Source organism: Acomys russatus, chromosome 5 (genome assembly GCF_903995435.1).
Source record: "Acomys russatus chromosome 5, mAcoRus1.1, whole genome shotgun sequence".
NCBI classification, from domain to species: Eukaryota; Metazoa; Chordata; class Mammalia; order Rodentia; family Muridae; genus Acomys; species Acomys russatus.
This window is the reverse complement of record NC_067141.1, coordinates 58,128,215-58,149,157: the sequence shown is the minus strand read 5'-3', so window position 1 is coordinate 58,149,157 and position 20,943 is coordinate 58,128,215. Positions and strand designations below refer to the sequence as shown.

The window sequence follows — 20,943 nt, the reverse complement described above, 5'->3', positions numbered from 1 at the left end:
TTGGTTTTTTTGAGTCAGGGTTTCTCTGTGTAGCCCTGGCTGTCCTGGACTTGATTTGTAGACCAGGCTGGCCTCGAACTCACAGAGATCTGCCTCCAGAGTGCTGGGATTAAAGGCGTGCACCACCACACCTGCCCTATCTCTGTAGTTTTAAACAAGGAGCATGCTGTATAAAAGTCAATGGAATTAGTTCAGGAATATTTGTAAACAGGAAATACTGTACAAGGCATGATGGTGTCCACTTGTAACCTTAGCACTTGGGAAGCTAAGGATTGCCACTAGTTCAAAGACAGCCAGTCAGAAAAATCTTGTCTCAAAAAAGCAGAGAAACAAAAGGAGGGGAAGGAGGAGGAGGCAGGGAGGGAAATATGAAGGGAAGGAAGAAAATGCTTTGAGGGAAGTAGAGCCAGGGTACAGAAAATTGCCATTGGGTCTTATACTTACCACATGTAACTCAAGAAATCTGAGGTTTGGTCTTGGCTCTACAAAGTGTTCCAGGAAGTGGGGTAAGTAATTTTATCCAAGGCTCATTTTCTTCTAAAAAACCAAACACTTTAAATATTTGGTGTGAGGATTAAATGGGAGTGAATGTGATGTCATATTAAGTGGTATCATTCTTGCTATATTGACTTTCTAATCATCTGAGTATGGCAGTATTTCTTTATTGAACGATAAGTTAGATTATTTAATTAAACATTATTTACTTATGGTTGGGGAGGAGGGATGTGTCCCAGGAACGCGGGTGTAGGAGAATAACCGTGGAGTGGGTTCTCTCATTTTGTCTTTACATGGGTTCCACGGATGAATTCAGGCTGTCAGTCCTGTGTGTGCCTGCCATCTCTCTAGTGCCAATTATTTACATTTTTTTTTTTTTTTTTTTTTTTTGAGACAAGCTTTCTCTGTGTAGCCTTAGACTCGCTTTGTAGACCGAGCTGGTCTCACAGCAGTCCACCTGCCGCTGTCACTCTGAGTGCTAGGATTAAAAGTTTGTGCCACCACATTTAGCTGAACACCTGACTTTAAAAAACCAAACAACTTAGTGGTCGCGCAGCAGAGCACCAGCCCAGCATGCACAGGGCCCTGGTTTGATTCCTAGCATCTCTAAACAAAAGGCAGGTGATTTCCATCTCGATCATTTTGATAGCCACTTAATTGGGCCTAGGTCTTCTACTTCTCCAGAGGATTCTGCCTATTTCCTAGCAAATAGAGGAAGGCCTATTTGTCCCTGTTGTGGTAAATATTGCCAGCTAGCTGAAGGCCTGCTCTTCATCCACCGCTCTGTTCCAGTAGCGAAAGTAATTCAAAGCAAGGACTTCAGTTGAAATCAACTTTTCACTCATTTCCTTTTTTAAAATACGAATGCTTCACAAATTTGTGTTGTCTGCCAGGTGGTGATGATGCACGCCTTTAATCCTAGCACTTGGGAGACAGAGGCATTCTGATCTCTAAGCTCAAGGCCAGCCTGGTCTACAGAGCGAGTTCTAAAACAGCTGTGGCTACGTAGAGAAACCCTGTCTTGAAAAACAAAAGAGAAAACAAATGTGTCTTGTTCTTGTGCCTCCTTGCTAACTAATTTTAGTATATGTGCTACTGAAATTAGCACCAACTTTATACTTTTGTACCTTATTATGTAAATTATCTTCAAGTCTTATCAAAATTAATGTCACTTGGCTCTAAATATGTGTGTATATTTTTCGCTACTATTAGGGATTGAACCCAGGACCTCATGCATGCCGGTCAGGTGCTCTGCCACTAAGTTACAACCCTTCTATGGTTATATTCTTGATTAATTCAGTATTAATATTCCTTATTGATGCCTATAGTAACTTAATACAGTTAAAAAGCTAAAATCTTCAGGAAAATATACATTGAAAAACAATAAATTTCTAAAATATAGGTAAATAGCCTTTTAATCTATTGCTTTACAGTTTTTGTTTTGTTTTTAAATTTGCCTCTGTGTGTATGTCATGTATGTGTATTGCCTGAGAAAGGTGTAAGACTCCCTGGAGCTGGAGTTACTGGTGATCGTGAGCCACCCTAAGTAGGTACTGGAGCTGGAGTTACTGGTGATTGAGAACCACCCTAAGAAGGTACTAGAAACTGAACTTGAGCCCTCTGCAAGAGTAGCAGGACCTCTCAGCCTCTGAGTCCTCTCTCTAGCACCGTCAAGGCGCACTTGTCAGGGCACGGAAGTGCAGCTCAAAGCACAGCTTTTAGGAATTGGTTCTCCCCTTCCTCCAAGGGTTCCTGGGATCACACAATCACCAGGCATGCTCTGGAAGTGCTTTTAGCTCCTGATCCATCTTGCTGAGATGAAATGTGTGCACCAGTGTGCCCGGCTCCTAACTTGTGTTTAGTAAAGTTCGCACTTGCCTACATAACTAAAGCATGGTTTCCTTGTAACTTTGGTGATCTGCCCATTGGAGTTTAATGCAGCTTGGCTCTGTGAGTCCCTAGGTGAATTCCACCTAGGATGTCAGATGTGGGACTGTCATCTTTTACTCTGAAATGTTTTGCCGTGATTTCTATGCAAGTCATTGCCTTCACAGATTAAAAAACTGAAAGAGCTGCGGTCCATGCTGATGGAACAGGACCCCGATGTTGCTGTCACTGTCCGGAAGTTGGTGATCATTTCACTGATGGAGCTATTTAAGGACATCACTCCCTCGTATAAAATCCGGCCCCTAACTGAAGCAGAAAAATCTACTAAGGTGAAGCTAGATAAAATTACTGTATAAAATAAGTCAAAACATTTGGAGGGCTAGTAATGGGAGGCTAGGGGGTTGTTGTTGTTATCGCTTAATCCTTGCTCCTGCCCTCACCAAGTATAAGGCACTTGTGTTTTTGCCAGCTTTTGAACTTAATGCTGTGATATTTAAACATAAAATGATTTTGATCTTTTCAGATTCGTAAAGAAACCCAGAAATTAAGAGAATTTGAAGAAGGCCTGGTTAGCCAATATAAATTTTATTTGGAAAATCTGGAACAAATTGTTAAAGGTAGGTTAAACTCTTTTTTTTTTTTTAACCGTAACCCTGGCTGTCTTGGAACACAGTATGTAGACCAGGTTGGCCTTAAGCTCACAGAGATCTGCCTGCCTCTGCCTCTGCCTCTTCGGGCTGTACTATGAACAGTTAAACATATCTTAAAAGTACATACATACCTAACCTTATCACAAAAGGCAAATATTCTGCTTTATGTGAGAGGCAGTCTAAAGTCAGACTTGCTGGGGCTGAGGTTGTGCCTCATTTGGAAGAGGTTTTACCTAGCATCCAAGATGGTTGCTATCTCTGGTGCTGCATAAACCAGACATACGTGGCGGTGCACACCTGCCGTCTCAGCGCAGGGGCGGTGGAGGCCGGAATATCAGAAGTTCCAGGTCATTCTCAGCTACACAGAGAGCTCAAGTCTCTTGTGTGTTAGAGTGGAGACCCTGTGTCAAAACAAAAAGACTTCCAAGTTCAGCCTTTCTAGGCAAATTAATTTTTTCTGCCTTACTTTCTAGCAATAAATTGCAATATAGCTTCCCTCGTAGGATTTATGAGAAGCAATTGGATGCATAAACATGAAGTGTTTGGATACTTTGTCAACTATTAGTATTATTAGCCTTACTGTTTGTGCAGTTTTTGTTCTTTTTGGAGTGCTGGGGATTGAATTAGGAACACATGTACACTAGGCAGGCACACTACAGCTGACCTCTGTGCCCACTGTGCTGTAATCATTCGTAGATAGCCCTGTGTTTGTTACATTTATGAAGTTGGGATTCATTTTCTTTTTATTATTTAAAACTGTAGACACAAAAGGCTGTATCTTGAAAAAGATGTTCCTGCCTTTAAAAGAAATGTAAAGCTTAGCTAAGATGATAAGCTCTTTCCATGCTGTTCTCTTCCCACTGCATTCCTTTCCTGAGGGCTAGGACCAAGGGCCGCCTAGTTATCACTGAGACAGTACTGCTGTTGGCTGAGGACCACCTAGTTATCACTGAGACAGTACTGCTGTTGGCTGAGGACCACCTAGTTATCGCTGAGACAGTACTGCTGTTGGCTGAGGACCACCTAGTTATTGCTGAGACAATACTGCTGTTGGCTGAGAACCACCTAGTTACCACTGAGACAGTACTGTTGTTGGCTAAGGACCACCTAGTTATTGCTGAGACAATGCTGCTGTTGGCTGAGAACCACCTAGTTATCGCTGAGACAATACTGCTGTTGGCTGAGAACCACCTAGTTACCACTGAGACAGTACTGCTGTTGGCTAAGGACCACCTAGTTATTGCTGAGACAATACTGCTGTTGGCTGAGAACCACCTAGTTACCACTGAGACAGTACTGCTGTTGGCTAAGGACCACCTAGTTATTGCTGAGACAATACTGCTACTGGCTGAGGACCACCTAGTTATCGCTGAGACAGTACTGCTGTTGGCTGAGGACCACCTAGTTATCACTGAGGCAGTACCGCTGTTAGCAGTACCAAGTAGGGCAGGGAAGTGGTGGAGTGGACATACAGGGGAGATAGAGGCTTGGATAGTCTTCTCATGCTTTGGCGTGCACCTGAAGCATATGAGCATTTGGTCTCGGAGTCTTTTGCCTGGCCGTTGTCAAGCCCAGGGCAGATCAGTGGAGACATTGTCTCAAAATAATGTGGAGAGCCTGGCGAGGTGGCTCAGGAGACCTGAGTTTGGTTCCCAGGACCCATGTCAGGCTGCTCACATCTGCCTACAGCTCTAGCCCCAATGAATCCAGTGCCTCTTCTTGGCCATGTGGACACCTGCACTCACCTGTGCACATACCTACACACAGACACACAATAAAAAAATAAGAAAAACAGTGAAAGGTGACAAAAAACCATCTGGTTTTGACCTCTGGCTTTGGCATGCATATGGAAGTGGGCATAAATCATACATTGTGCATACACATAAAAGAATGTAATGTAACTACACTGACAATGAAAGTAAGCTTACTACTAAGTTGTGTATGTATCGTAATTACCGTTTCTTAATTTCTTTTTACATATATCTTTGTGGGTATATGTGTGGAAGCACATGTGGTAGTGTGGGAGTGTGTCAAGAGAGCAGCATGTGGGAGTCAGTTCTCTCCTTCCATCCTGTGGACTCCAGGGGTTGAACTCAGCTCCATTACTCACTGAGCCAGCTGACTGGCCCCACATTACCATCTTGGCCTGTAACTGATTTGAAAGAGTAGTAAGATGATTTATGCTCGTTCGCCTTCCCCCTTTCTCTGTCTCTCTCTCTGTCTCTGTCTCTCTCTCTCTTTCTCTGTCTCTCTCTCTCTCTCTCTCTCTCTCTCTCTCTGTCTCTCTTTCTCTTTCTCTCATGTCCCAAGGTCAAAGTCTTGTATTTTACAGTTTTCTCTTTATGAACTTTGTAGCTCTGTCTTGAGTTCAAGAAGACGCAGATGTTCTATGTAGCTCTGACCGTGAAAATATTTTATAGCTTAAGAAAAGTGTGGGGCCGGGCGTGGTGGCTCACGCCTTTAATCCCAGCTTTTGGGAGGCAGAGGCAGGTGGATCGCTGTGAGTTGGAGGCCAGCCTGGTCTACAAAGTGAGTCCAGGACAGCCAAGACTACACAGAGAAACCCTGACTTGAAAAACCAAAAAGATAAAAAAAGAAAAGAAAAGTATGGGAATACATGTTTACTGTAAAACAAAAGCTAATCTATTCAAGCTTTGACCAGGGATTAAAGTAATTATATTTATGTCTTACTTAGACTGGAAGCAAAGGGAAGCTGAAGAAGAGCAACGTGGTATCCTTAAAGGCCTACAAAGGGCTGGCTGAAGTGGCAGTGAAGAGCCTGTGTGAGCTGTTGGTGGCCCTGCCCCATTTTAACTTTCACAATAACATCATTGTGTTAATTGTTCCTCTGATGAATGATGGGTCAAAATCGGTGCGTTGCTCAAAAACTGGTTTATTGCTCTTGTCCTTAGGGGAAAATTATGCATTATGTATTTCATCTTACCACTAAAGTATTTTGTTTGTTTGTGTTTTGAGACAGGGTTTCTCTATGTAGCCTTGGCTGTCCTGGACTCTTTTTGTAGACCAGGCTGTCCCTGAACTCACAGAGATCCACCTACCTCTGCCTCCCGAGTGCTGGGATTAAAGGCATGCACTACCATGCTCGGCTACCTCTAAATTCTTTATACGCTGTTAGTTGTAATTAATATCAGTCTAGTATGTACTGTCTCTAAGAAAATTGCTTGAACATTAGTTTAGTGAGTGGTTCTTGTATTTAATGTCTTACAATGCATAGGACAGTCCTCCAACAGCAAAGTGCCCGACTCAAAGTGTGAGCACTACTTTATTGTAACACTTTCTTTTCCAGATATCTGAAATGTGTTGTGAAGCAGTAAAGAAGCTCTTTAAACAAGATAAATTAGGCCAAGCTTCTCTTGGTGTAATTAAAGTGATTTCTGGTTTTGTAAAGGGCAGAAATTATGAAGTAAGGGCAGAGGTAAGCCTTTCTTTTCTTACTTTGAAGTTTGTTTTAAGTTACAAAGTTAATTTTTTATTGTTTTAATAAATTTATTTACAGATGACTATAAAGTGAAAAGTTAAATGTTTGCATTGACTAAATGTAGGTATTACTGACAGTTTGTTATATATATCCTCCTTGATGTGTTTTTACAGAGATATATATGCATCTTTGTCTCAAATCCTAAGAAGTAGGCTTCTAATAGGAGCACTTTTCTTCAGCAGTGTGCTGTGCTGTGTGGTGAAGTTCAGCACCCACACACGGATATATGGTATCCTGGGTAGACAGTGAGTTTTCCTGATACAGTCAGTGTTGGAGAGATCACCTATGGTGTCAAGAGTTTGTCCCATGAAAATTTCTATGTCTGTGAACTCAGTGAGGTAGTTTCTTCAACAGAAAATGCAGAGTCGCAAATCTCATTCTGCTTATGCTATTGTGTGTTGTGGGGCCCACATAAGTGCTGGCACCATCAATTTCAGAACTTGGCAGCATACTGCTAGTATAGAAGTGTCTTGGTTTGTCTTTGTCCATACCATTCCAACTTTCTTCCTGTCCCATTTACACTTGTGCCATCCTGTCTGGCAGTGCACATGATGTCTTTTTGTTATATTTACTTATCAGCTGTTTTGAATTTTTAGCCATGTACTAGTGTGCTTTCTCAGACATGCATGTCTGAACATGGTTATCAGAAGAGGGTAGAACTCTGTGTTGATGGGATAAGACATTCAAAAACTTTTTCACTTAGGATAATTTTTTTTCTACAGTTTTTGGGGATAGTATAAGTACTAAGCTCTGTTTTTTTTTTTTTTTTTTTTTTTTTTTTTCTTTTTTTCACTTTTAGATGTTAAAAACATTTTTATGCCTGAGAATCAAGGAAGTAGAGGTGAAAAAAGATACAGAGGACATTAACAAACCAAAAAAGTTCATGACTTTCAAGGAAAAGAGAAAAACTCTATCAAGAATGCAAAGAAAGGTTTGGTTTCTTTTTCATTTCATTAAATATTATGCTTTGATTACTCTTGGGTTACAATCAAAGTGTAACTAGATAAATCTTGTATAAATCACAGTCAAGAAAGGACTTTTATTAGTTACTTTTGTTGTTTGACAGTTTCATATATGTATTTAATATATTCTGATTACCATCTCTCACTGTTTTTTGTTTTGTTTTGTTTTAATCTCCTTGCCTTCTCCGTCTGTCTCTCTACCCCAGCAGAAATAACACCAGTCCCATCTGTGACCATTTGAAGAGTCCACTGGAGCCTGGTGGTGTCATCTGTGGGTACAGACTGAAGGCAGCTTCCCCTCTCCCTAAATCTGTCAGTAGGAAATAGTTGAGCAGTTAGTTGTGGGCCGCCTGCGCTGCTCCTCCCTCCGCTGTTGGCAGGTCCTTTGTTGACTTAGTGCAGGCATCCACAACTGCCGAGAATTATGACTGCAGTGGTTGTGTCTTGCTCAGGAAATGACGTTTCATATACCGTCTCCCTATTGTCCTACTCTGTAGTCCACCTCTCCCTTTCTGCAGTGCTCCCTCTCTGTAGCCCACCTCTTCCTTTCTGCAGTGCTCCCTCTCTGTAGTCCACCTCTCCCTTTCTGCAGTGCTCCCTCTCTGTAGTCCACCTCTTCCTTTCTGCAGTGCTCCCTCTCTGTAGTCCACCTCTCCCTTTCTGCAGTGCTCCCTCTCTGTAGTCCACCTCTCCCTTTCTGCAGTGCTCCCTCTCTGTAGTCCTCCTCTCCCTTTCTGCAGTGCTCCCTCTCTGTAGTCCACCTCTCCCTTTCTGCAGTGCTCCCTCTCTGTAGTCCACCTCTTCCTTTCTGCAGTGCTCCCTCTCTGTAGTCCACCTCTTCCTTTCTGCAGTGCTCCCTCTCTGTAGTCCACCTCTCCCTTTCTGCAGTGCTCCCTCTCTGTAGTCCACCTCTCCCTTTCTGCAGTGCTCCCTCTCTGTAGCCCACCTCTCCCTTTCTGCAGTGCTCCCTCTCTGTAGTCCACCTCTTCCTTTCTGCAGTGCTCCCTCTCTGTAGTCCACCTCTCCCTTTCTGCAGTGCTCCCTCTCTGTAGTCCACCTCTCCCTTTCTGCAGTGCTCCCTCTCTGTAGTCCACCTCTCCCTTTCTGCAGTGCTCCCTCTCTGTAGTCCACCTCTCCCTTTCTGCAGTGCTCCCTCTCTGTAGTCCACCTCTCCCTTTCTGTAGTGCTCCCTAAGCTGTAGAGAGGATGATAAAATGATCTGGTTAGGGCTGTACACTCATCTGTCACTCTTACATCATGGCGTGCTGCCATGAGCCTGTGCATTCACCACTATTCACAGGAAAGAGGCTTCCCTGAGTAAGGCTGAGAGGGGCATTTATTGTGAATATAAGTGTAAATATTTAGACGTCATCTGAAATTCTATCTCATTTGAGCTGAATAACAGTATTCAGTTCTCTCCTTGGGCCTATGATCTCCCCATCATTGTTTTTTGACTGTTAACAGTACCAGGCTTATATTCTGTCCTGTGAAATAAGTCTTAAATCCAGTCAGAGATCTGGTTATGGTGGCACACACCTGTAATCCCAGCACTCAGGAAGTAGAGGCAGGTGGATCTCTGAGTTTGAGGCCAGCCTGGTCTACAAAGACAGCCAAGGCTACACAGAGAAACCTTGTCTTGAAAAAAAAAATTCCAGTCAGAGAGCAGTTAGCTACCTCTGGGCACATCTTGCTGACTTGCTGTTTTTACAACCGGATAAGATCACCAGCAGTTGTAGTGCATTTTCCGGGACTGAAAGTTAGCCAGCAGGGAGGACTGTCCAGCTAAATTCCAGCTTGATTTCTTTATATCACGAGTATAAGATGTGTGGAATCTTCAGCAATAGGGTCTTATAATTTAGCTCTAATGGGCTGCCAAGAGGACCAGCAAGAACCTGGGTTGTTTAGGGGATTTCTGGGGTTTCTTTGACACCAGATAGCTTATGAGGAACTATCCATTCCAGCACTGGGGCTTTTGTTTAAAAACTGACAGCCTCTGGGCACAGCTTTTCCTAGCCATGCATGATATCTCTCCAAACTTTTCCTTTAAAAAAATACATTTTAAAATTTGGTTATAATAGGTTTTTATATGGCTCTTTTATATACCTTTGATTTGGTTAATTTTCTTCCCCCCACCATGTTTCCCATGTTTAAATTTTTCTAACCCCGCTTTTCCACCTCTCTACTTTTGCTATTTACATTCCTACTACCCTTTCCTTTAAAGCATCTTCCTCCAAATGCCTCTTTGTAATTTTTTAGTCCAGCTGTTCTGGAACTCACTGTGTAGACCAGGCTGGCCTTGAACTAGAGAGATGCACCTGCCTCTGCCTCCTGTGTGCTGGGATTAAAGGTGTGTGCCACTACTCCTGGCCTGACAGATACCCTTGAACTCAGACTTAGAGTTTAGAAGCTAGAATCTAAAGATGAGGGAGAGCATGACATTTATTTTCCTGCACATAGTCCAGTTACCTTATTCAATATAATGTTCTATACTTCCATCCATTTGCCTGCAAATTGTGTAATTTTATTTTCTTTAGAGTTGAATAAAATGTCAATGTGTGTATGCCCCACATTTCCATTATCTATTTATTAGTTGATGGACATCTAGGCTCTTTCCATTTCCTAGCTGTTGCAAATGAAGCAGCAGTGAACTTGGATGAGCAAGTTTCTCTATAGTAGGGTATATGTCCAGGAGTAGAATATGGGCCACATGACATCTGGCTTCTTAAGTAATCTCCACACTAATTTTCATAGTGTCTATACCAGTGTGCGCTCTGACCAAGAGTGAACAAGATTTCCTCTTTACCCACTTCCCCGCTAGCATTTGTTAATGATTTGTTGTTTGTTGTTGTTGTTGTTGTTATGGTTGGTTTTTGTTGTTTTGGTTTGCTTTTGTTTTTTGAGGGAAAGTTTGTCTGCATAGTCCTGGCTGTCTTGGAACTTGTCCTGTAGACCAAGTTGGCCTCAAACTCTGATCCCCCTGCTGTGCCTCCCAAGCGCTGGGATTAAAGGCACATGGCACCGCTGTTGAAGTTATTTTTATAAAATAGTGTTTGCTTCTCTTAGCTTATTTCTTAACCTGGTTATCACACAAATAATTGAGACTTTTTTTTTTTTAATAATACAAGGCTTCGCAACACAATTTTGAGCAGTTTAAGTCTGTTCTTAGCCCTTTAAAGCTATTTTGTCTTACTGCCAGCAAACATTCTAGCAGCTTTGTACTTTGTAGCTTTTCTTGGCTCCAGCTCCTTCCACCTGATCTTCCTTGGACCTCTACCAGTGGCTGAATCCTCTGGCTCAGTCCCTTACTTCCTCTTCTAACTCCTCCTCCCTTGGCAGGAGGATTGCTTAAGTCCAGTTTGAGACCAACATCTGGAACCTAACAAGATTTTCTCTCAAAAAAGGAATGAAACAAGTTTGAGCTGTTAAGTATTTAGAGAATTTTGTTTTTTGTCCTCTTTCTACAAAAACGGCATTTTTTTGTTGTTGGTTTTTTTTGTTTTTGTTTTTTTGAAAACAGCATTTCTTAAATCAGCTTAGACCAACAACTGCTGGCAGAAAGCAGGGGATGCTTCCTCCTCCTCCTCTTCTTCCTCCTCCTCCGCTTCTTCCTCTTCCTCTGCTTTGTCCTCTTCTTCCTCCTCCTCCTTAGTTTTTGTTTTACTATGTGGAGGGCTATTTTTAAGTTCTTTTTATTGCTTTTTTATGTATGTGTATATTTTTGCACATGTGAATGCTGTAGTATGTGTTTAGAGGTCAGGGGACAGTTTATGGGTGCTCGCTACTACCCTGTGGGTCCTGGGGATTGCTCTCAAGTTGACAGGCTTGGTAGCAAGTATCTTTCCCCACTGAGCCACAGCCACCCCCTCCTATCTTAAGAAAAGGTTTTTTATATTTAATTATTTATTTCCATGTGTCTATGAAAAGATATTTAGAGTCATTATGAAATACAGATTTCATTTTCCTTGACAGGAAGGGTGAACACATTTGAGTTTGTATTGGGTTCAATTGCTTTATTGGTCAAAGTTCTAATCTCTTAAATCTGGGTTGAAATCCAGTCAGTTTTCATTTACTGATACTTTGAAGGTTAATTTAGAAGGGCGAATAGTATCCACCTTTAAGGATCATTTTACAGTTTAAATGAGATGATGTGTGCAGCACATGTGAGTTCATGATGCAGGGCAGTCTTTATAAGCATTGGTTCTTAGTACTGTTAGGATAGGAGTCCTCTTTGGTCCTCTCTGATTTCATTCTTCACCCTTTTCCTAGGGGCAGCCAGTGTTGCTAATCTAGCTCAGTTCTGTATCTTACGCATTCTCTCCTACTTTTGCTCGTGTCTCTATTCATAGACAATATACGGTCCTACTGTGTTTTATAGTGTTGACATTCTGCCTCATTTTTGCCCTCACTGTGTATATTTTTTCCCTTTTTCTCTTCTCAGTGGAAGAAAGCAGAGGAGAAACTGGAGCGGGAGCTTCGGGAGGCTGAAGCTTCGGAGAGCACCGAGAGAAAGCTGAAACTGGTGGGCGCTTCTGCTCTGTCCTCTGCTCAAAATGTTCTCTTAAGTGATTTTAATTATAAGTTGTTTCAGTGTAAAGGTATAGCAGTTGGGTTTATTTCAAGGGTCTTAGGTAGATGAATTTTGTGACATTTAAGAAAGGATGATGTGCTGCAGGCCAGTGTATGAAAATACCAGGTGGATGTCTTCATTCTATTCTGGTCCAAATCTGAACTCTGGGAGGGATGAGAGAGGGAAAAGAAGCCTTGATTTTGAAAGTTTTGACTATTCGAAGGAGAGCTGCCAGGTAGTTCTAAGACATTCTTATCTTCTTTTTCTGCCAGCACACAGAGACTCTGAATATCGTGTTTGTGACCTACTTCAGAATACTGAAGAAGGCCCAGAGGTCACCTCTTCTGCCAGCGGTTCTAGAAGGTCTTGCCAAGTAAGGGCTGTGCAGGCTGAACCCTTTTAGAGGCATTGCAGTACCTGTGGGCAACAGCGCTGACTCAGGTGTCTGCTTCCGCTGCTGCCGCCTAATGCTCCACTTCTCGTTTCCTCTCGACTCACCAGCCTATCCTATGGGCCTTTTGCGTTTCTCATTTCAAGCCTTTTAAAATTTATCCTTTTTCCTTCTGCTTATGTGACAACTTTGGAGTTTTGCTTTCTTTAAAAAACACAGAAACAGCCAGGCCGTGGTAGTGCACGCCTTTAATCCCAGTACTCAGGAGGCAGAGGCAGGTAGATCCCTGTGAGTTCGAGGCCAGCCTGGTCTACAAAGTCAGTCCTGGACAGCCAAGGCTACACAGAGAAACCCTGTCTCGAAAAACCAAAAAAAAAAAAAAAAACCCAACCAACCAACCAACCAAACAAACAAACAAACCCCAAAAAACACAGAAACATTATAATGTTTTTCTTTTAATCCCAAGTGTGGGGAGAGGAGGCTGCTTTGCAGCACCTGACTGTGATTTGACTCATGCTCTCACAGGTTGGGGTAGGGGGGCTGAGTTTACCAACTGCAAATCATTTCTGTGATTGTGTGACATTTCAAATTCTGGGGACTCTTCAGAGGATATATAAATGCTAGGGCCCCAATGAGGGAGGGGTTGTAGAGGAGTTGTTGGCTGCAGTTTGTTAAGTTTTATTTGCAGAGAAGAATCAAGGAAAAAAAAGTTAGATTTCCTGACAGCAAAGATGAGACTTGCCCCAAGGAGCTCGAAACCCCTAATGAGCAGGGAGCTGTCTAACAATTATGTTGCCCTCCTTTCCAACCTGTGACTTCATTCGGGGATCTCTTTCCTTTCCTCTCTGTCCTTTTTTCTCTCAGATCTAGTGTGAGGGAGTTGAAAGGGAAGAAGAAAAGGGATGGAGAAGGTGGGAGAAAGAGGAACCCACAAAGTAGCAAAATCCAGTTACAGCTTAACATGTTGCTGGCTTCCCTAGAGTCACCACTCAGTTCTTGATTCTGTTCTGTTTTATGTGTGTGGTGTTTACCTGCATGTATGTCTGTGTGCCGTGTGCATGCTGGTGCCCTCAGGCCAGAGAGGACATTGGATTTCTGGAGCTGGAGTTAACAGAGGCTGTAAGCTGCCTTGTGGGTGCTGATTGAACCTTTCTCTGAAGGAGTACTAAGCACTCTTGACCAGTGTTCCATCTTTTGCAGCCCCAATTCTTTTTTTTTTTTTTTTTTTTTTTCTCGAGACAGGGTTTCTCTGTGTAGCCTTGGCTGTCCTGGACTTGTTTTGTAGACCAGGCTGGCCTCGAACTCAAAGAGATCCGCCTGCCTCTGCCTCCAAAGTGCTGGGATTAAAGGCGTGCGCCACCACGCCCAGCTTACAGCCCCAGTTCTTGATTCCTTTTTGTACTGTGTTGTTGGTTTTCTGCCAGTGGTTTGTGTGGGTCAGACACACAAGTCTTAAGTCTGTTTTCTTAACCCAGCTTGCACACTGTTTATCTAGTTCTCTATATCTGTTCCTGCTAAAGTAGATCTTGTGTGTGTTGTCAACACTGATGATCTTGGGGACTATTAGCTAAAGTATAAGTATTAAATCTGAGGTGGTACCTTGCACTCAATGCTGTCTAATACAATATAACATACACTACAGATACAACTTGAAACTTTCTGTTAGCCTTGTTGAGTAGCAGAGATTTGAAATAGACTTGGAAATACAGCTGTGGCTGGAAGAGAACAGCTCTTTTCTTACCGTGTCTCACTAGTGACTGGAGCTCACAGGGCTGTGCTTCCTTATGACAGGTAATATCCTTGTCACTGGAAACCTCCAGAAAAGGCAGAGCAAACGAAGGATTATGAAACATGCTATTTTGGTTTTGTATTGTTTTGACATGGGGTCTTTCTTTGTACTCCAGGGTAGCCTAGAAGTCACTTTGTATATATGACTGGACTTTACTTGTGGCATCAAGGTGTGAACCATCATTTCTGGTTTCTCACATCTCTTTTTTGGGGTTTGGTTTTTTTTGTTTTTTATTTTGATGGGTAGTTCCGTAATTATTAAAAAAAAAAAAAAATAGGTTCTTTTTTTTTCTTTTTAAAATAATCTGTTCATTTTATAAATCCAAAGACTAGAAAATTTTTAAATTTATTTATTTTTATTTATTTATTTTGATTTTTTAAGACAGGGTTTCTCTGTGTAGCCTTGACTGTCCTGCATTCACTTTGTAGACCAGGCTGGCCTCGAACTCACAGCAATCCTCCTGCCTCTGCCTCCCAAGTGCTGGGATTAAAGGCGTGCGCCACTACCGCCCAGCCGACTATGAAATTTAATAAGCTTCCCCTCCTATGTGTGTGTCTGCTTGTCCTTTTTGACATAAATGGAAGAATGTGTGTGTAATATCCTGTAAGTCCCTTTAAGTTACTCAAGGGACATTTCCATGGTAGCACATAGAGAACATTTTTATTTTGTAACATTTTTTTAATTTTTAATTTTGGGATTTTTGAATAAAGCTCTTATGCAGTCCAGGCTAGCCTCAAACTTGTATACTCAAGGATGACCTTGACCTTCTGATTATTCTGCCTCCACTTCCCAAGTGCTGGGATTATAAGTGTACATCGCCTGTAAGGATTGAACCCAGAACCTGTGCATTACCAACTGCTGCGTCCTCAGTCAGAGGTTGTATTTATATCTTCATGCACTTGTCACAGGTATTTGTGGATGAAAGAATGTTCTTATTTTAATTCTGGTTAATAATGCCACATTATGCAGGACATGGTAGCATACACCAGTAATCCCAGCACTCAGGAAGCACAAGCAGGTGGATCTCTGAATTCGAGGCCAGCCTGGTCTACACAGTGAATTCCAGGACAGCCAGGGCTACACAGAGAAACGCTGTCTCAGAAAAACAAGCCCCTCCCCTCATTGCTTCCCACAAAATTGGAGGCAGTGCATGTGGACACTCTCACTTCTCTGGTCAGAGGTTTATACAGCATTAGCAGACTTCTGTCCCTGAATTTTTGTAGTATACAGTGTATTCTCACAGTAGCTGAGAAAATTCCTCTGCTGTCTCAGTTGTTTCAAGAAATAGAGGCCTAAGGCAGTCAAGTGAGTCAGTGTAGTATCACAGAAATCATCAGTAGTAGAACTTTAATTAATCACCAGTCCAACAACTTTTCAATGTTATTGTCAAGTTGCCATGGTGTTGGTATTCCTAGGTTAGGTACCAAGCATTGAACCTGAGACCTTGTATGTGCTCTGCCTGCCTGCAGCTCCTCCAACCCCTGGAGCTTTAAGTGGCAGAATCCTTTCTTTTTACTCCTTCCTGTTTGCTGGGAAGCTTGTTTCTGCCACCTCCTTTATGACTTGTAGAAACCTAATGCATTGAGTCAGGGCACTTTTCTGCTCTTGGTAACATGTTTCTCTTCTGTTTATGTCTTCTATTCCTACCAAGTATGATGTCCAGCACTTTGAGACTTGTGTAAAAAGTCAGTCTGAAGTGAGTGAGAGCTCTCAGTGAGCACTTACTTCCATTATGACTAACAATTTGCAATAAGTAATATTGACAATGCACTTTTAAAGCCAAGACATTTTTACTAGCTTTATTTTTGCTTTTGGATTATTTAGTAACTAACTTCTATTTGATTTTAGGTTTGCACATCTTATAAATGTGGAGTTTTTTGATGATTTATTAGTGGTTCTTCATAGCCTCATTGAATCTGGTGTAAGTAACTCTTATCAGTGAATTACTTTTAACAATATAAATGGCAACATTTATATCTTTATATAATATAAATATAAAATATATTATAAAACAAAATATAAAAATATTCTAATTTATTTAATTTTTTTAAAGGACCTAAGTTATCAAGAAAGTCTTCACTGTGTTCAAACTGCTTTTCATATTCTTTCTGGACAAGGTGAGTTACTGTTGGAGGCTGTATTTGCTTTGTCTCTGAAGACTGTGACTTAACCTAATCTGTGTTTGTTGTCATCTCAAAGGTGATGTTCTGAATATTGACCCGATGAAATTCTATACGCATCTGTATAAGACGTTGTTCAAATTGCATGCAGGTATGTTTTTAGAAGATGCTTGCCTGGTACATATAATAGTCTGAGAATGTGTAATAATCATAATTGTAGCTGATGAGAAGTGGGCTGTGGTACATAAAATGCTGGCTTGCCTTTGCTGTGCCTCTGTAGTTAATATTATATAAGACTTGGGGGTGTAAGAGCTTTTGGGGATGGCTGGAAGTGCAGTAAATGTAACTAGAGCAGCTCTCAGCATTGTGCTGTTGGCTAGGAGGATGGTTTGCAGCAGCTATGACAGTTCATCTTGGGGGTTTTCTGGAGTTCAGAAAGTTGCCTAATGAAAACATAATGAGAATGACGCTGAAGGATGTCTGTTTTAGGTGCCACCAATGACAGTATTGAGATTGTACTCCACTGCCTTGATGTCATGCTAAGCAAGCGCAGAAAGCAGGTTTCTCATCAGCGAGCTCTTGCCTTCATCAAGCGCCTTTGCACGCTTGCTCTGCAGGTTCTTCCAAATTCAAGCATTGGCCTTTTAGCAACCACCAGAATACTGATGCATGTAAGTAGTGCTATACAGAAATAGAGCTGAGTTCTCATGGCGCACTGGCGCTGTGCTGCTGGGCCATGTCTCTTTCCCTTGAGTAGTATCATTTTTATTACTAAATCAGTTCCTAGCCAGGTGTGGTTCATGCCTGCAGTTATACAAGAGACTGATGCTGGAGGACTGACTGCTCACAGACATGAGTCTCAGGCCAGCCTGAGCCGCACACTGAGAACCAGTCTTTCTGTCTTGAGTCAGAGTCACACTGTGTAGTGCTGGCTGGCTGGCCTGGAACAAACTGCTTAGACCAGCCTGGCCCCAAACACAAAAAGATCTGTCTGCTTCTGCCTCCTGCATTCTGGGATTAAAGGAACCTGCCACCAGTTTAGTGTGATCACATTTCTTTAAAAAGGGTGGGGTGGCGGGAACAAAGAAGAAGTTCATATTTTTAGCAAAACCAGTTACTAAGAGAAACAAAACAAAGCAATTTATTGAAAGCTCCTGGGAACACCATTTTCACCACCTGCTGTCTGTCCTATATAGGTCCTGGGCCACACACAAGCATTTTGTTTTCGAAAGGAGATGATGTGAATTAGGCTATATACAGTTTTTAGAACTTTTAGACTTTTTGTTGGTTTTTGTTTTGTTTTGTTAATTTCAAGATTTCTCTGTGTAGCCCTGGCTGTCCTGGACTCTCTTTGTAGTCCAGGCTGGCCTCGAACTCACAGTGCTCCGCCTGAAACAGGTAGTAGTGGGGTTTTCACTCCACAGCTTGGCATTATGCTTCTCTGTTCTAATGAGTATAGAAACTGCTGTTGCAAATGGCGCTCTGACGGAATGTTGGAACATTCCGCGCTTATCTGCTGTGACTACAGTTACTTCTATAAGAGAGATCCCTTAAAGTGAGATTGGAAGGTACAAAGAATTTTTGCAAATTTGGTAGCTCTCTCTAAAGCAAGACATTCTTCCATGATATATATGTAAATTATTTCTTATTTAAACTAGGTTTAAAGGTGTTAAAATTGCAGCACTTATTATAACAGCAAATTTAAATATAAGTATAGGCAGTTACATTCTTTAAACTGCCTTAATTAAATCATCTTTGTGTGATGTTTTTACAGACTTTTCCCAGAGCAGACCTGTTGCTTGATAACGAGTCTCAGGGCAGCGGGGTGTTCCTGCCTGAGCTGGAGGAGCCGGAGTACTGCAGCGCACAGAACACCGCCCTGTGGGAGCTGCATGCGCTGCGGGTAAGGACCCCGCCTTCCTTCTCCCCCACTTGCCCAGGCCTTTGCTGCCCTCTCCTCTTTTTCTGTGTAAGCAGTATGTTTTCACCTTTACGTCAAGTATAACTATTGCCAAGTGCGCACAGACGTGTTCTGGAATGCCTTCTGTAGAAACCTGACTTTAATTCTGTACTCTAAGCTGTTGAATACATTTTCTAGAAAAGCAGAAAGTGATGTAGTTTTGTAATGGGCTTGTGGAGATTTATTGTAGTCTTTCCTTAACATTATCCAGAAACCAAGAGGATTTGTTATCAGGTACATTTGGACTGTACTGGGACTATAGACAGAGACCTTGGTAGACCCCATTGTACAGTAGCTCACCTCCAGTGCCAGCCTCCTGGAGTGAGGCCAGGGTTAGAGTAAGTCTAGAAACTGTGCTAAATTACTTTTCACTGTGAAATAGAAATTGCCTTTTGATACTTCATTTTATATTTTGGTCATTTAGCAGATGTGTATTTTAATCCTGAGAACAAAGGTAGTACTCGGTTTTATGTTTTGAGACAGGGTCTCTCTATGTAGCCCTGGCTGTCCTAGAATTCAGAGATCTCTATGAGACCTCTGCCTCCAGAGTGCTGGTATCAACGATGCGCTTCACCACACCTGGCTAGTAATATACTCTTTTGAATTTTTAAAAATTTTACTAAAAAATAAAAGATACAATTTTCCCTTTTTCTTTCTTCCCTCCATCCTCTTTCATGTCCCTCTCCCCTGGCTCCCTCTCAAATTCATGACCTCTTTTTCTTTAATTGTTAATATATGACACATATATGTATAGCTATATTAGCCATATATAACATAATTGTTTTTATATTATATTTATGTATACAAGTTATATATAATATAAATATATAGACACATACACAAGCATAAATACATAAATACAACTTGTGGCCTCTGTTTATTGTTGCTTAAATGTATATAACTTCAGGGCTGACCACTTGGTATTGGGTAACCAATTAAGGGGGCTCAACCTCAGGAAAGACTGATTCTTCCCCCGTCTCTGAGTCCTTAGTGACGTAGGCTTAGCCTAGGAGTAGGGCCCTGGTCGGAACTCCTCCTTCCACATCAGCACGTCTCTTGGATGTTGTGCCTGTTCAGATCTTGCTTAGGCAGCCATGTGTCGAGGTAGCATAGGAAAGCTTCGCTGTCATTCTAGGAGACATATTCTCACAGCAGACTTCCTGGTCCAAAGGTGATCCTCCTTATGTGTGTGCTTGAAATGATTTGTATTCAGCCGGGTGTGGTGGCGCACACCTTTAATCCCAGCACTCAGGAGGCAGAGGCAGGCGGATCGCTGTGAGTTTGAGGCCAGCCTGGTCTGCAAAGCAAGTCCAGGACAGACAGGGCTACACAGAAAGACCCTGTCTCAAAAAAAAAAAAAAAAAAAAAAGAAATTATTTGTATTCATGTTTTTGTTCTCTGTTATTTTTTTTAAAGTTGAGTTTTATGAAAATAAGCTGTGGCTTGTGTTTTCTAATGTATTGACCTGTGAATAATGTTTCTTTTCTCTTCAGAGACATTACCATCCTGTTGTGCAAAGATTTGCAGCGCACCTGCTTGCTGGGGCACCATCTGAAGGCTCTGAGGCCCTCAAGCCTGAGCTGAGCCGAAGGTAGCGCTTATGTTTCTGTTTTTTTGAGACAAGTTCTCACTATGTCTCCTGGCTGTCCTGAAACTCACGGTATAGACCAGGCTGGCCCGGAACTCAGAGATCCACTTGGTTCTGCCTCCTGGGTGCTATTACTAAAGACTTGTGTCACCTGGCCTGTTTAGGGTTTGTTTTTATTTGTTTGTTTGTTTTTCCCCTTCGGATCAGTCTCAAAGCACCAACTTATTTTAAGACTAAACAACTCTGAACCTGGGCCTTATTCTTTTATTTTTATGTATGTGTGTTTGTGTGGGCGTTTGTAAGTGTGTATAGGTGCTCATGTGTACAGGAGTTTGGGGAGACCAGACGTGGTGTTCCTCAGAAGCCATCTACCTTATTGTTTTTGAGACTTGTGGGCCAGTGAACCCTAGTGATCTTACTTCTCAGTCTTTCCTCTGTTGGGATTATAAATAACTATGCTTGGCTTTTTTTTTTTTTTAACATGGTGGCTTTTTTATTTTTAAACATAGTATCTAGGATTGAATTCAGGGCCTTATGTTTGCATGATAAACACTTTAGCAATGAGCCATTTGCCCAGCCCCAGGTTTTTCTTTATAGGTGTCTTTACTTGGATTTCATAGGTAAATTGTAGGCTGGACTGACTTCATACTGTAGTTAGACTCTGAACAAAACTGGAAGACATTCATATTTTTGTTTGATTATTTTAGACAGAGTCCCATGTAGCCCAGGATGGCCTCAAACTTAACCATATAAATATGTATATATGTGTGATGATCTTACACTCTGATCCTCTTCCCTGTACCTCCCAGGCACTGGGAATCGAGTGGTTCCTCATGTGCACTACTATGTGTGGCTAGTTGTTACCTTTTAAGATTGGAAGAACTCACTTAAAATTCACTTTTCCTGCTTGTCTTGACATACTAGCTTTAGTTATTTCATATGAAAAATGGTTCTTTAGATTTATTTACGTGTATGAGTCTTTTGACGACATATATATATCTGTGTGCCATGTGCATGCTGGGTGCTTTTGGAGGT

The 20,943-nt window shown here is 41.9% G+C and overlaps 1 protein-coding gene across 1 annotated transcript in view; it reads left to right on the top strand.

The window, feature by feature from the left end:
* The window catches only part of Noc3l (NOC3 like DNA replication regulator), a 32,589-nt gene that overhangs the window by 7,199 nt on the left and 4,447 nt on the right, over positions 1–20,943 (top strand). The window contains 14 exon segments of the mRNA XM_051146422.1: positions 2,550–2,711; positions 2,906–2,999; positions 5,728–5,741; positions 5,743–5,904; positions 6,340–6,468; positions 7,331–7,462; positions 11,932–12,012; positions 12,333–12,433; positions 16,089–16,161; positions 16,294–16,357; positions 16,440–16,511; positions 16,850–17,031; positions 18,135–18,263; positions 19,814–19,911. Of these exon segments, the coding sequence (XP_051002379.1) occupies positions 2,550–2,711; positions 2,906–2,999; positions 5,728–5,741; positions 5,743–5,904; positions 6,340–6,468; positions 7,331–7,462; positions 11,932–12,012; positions 12,333–12,433; positions 16,089–16,161; positions 16,294–16,357; positions 16,440–16,511; positions 16,850–17,031; positions 18,135–18,263; positions 19,814–19,911 (1,493 nt within the window).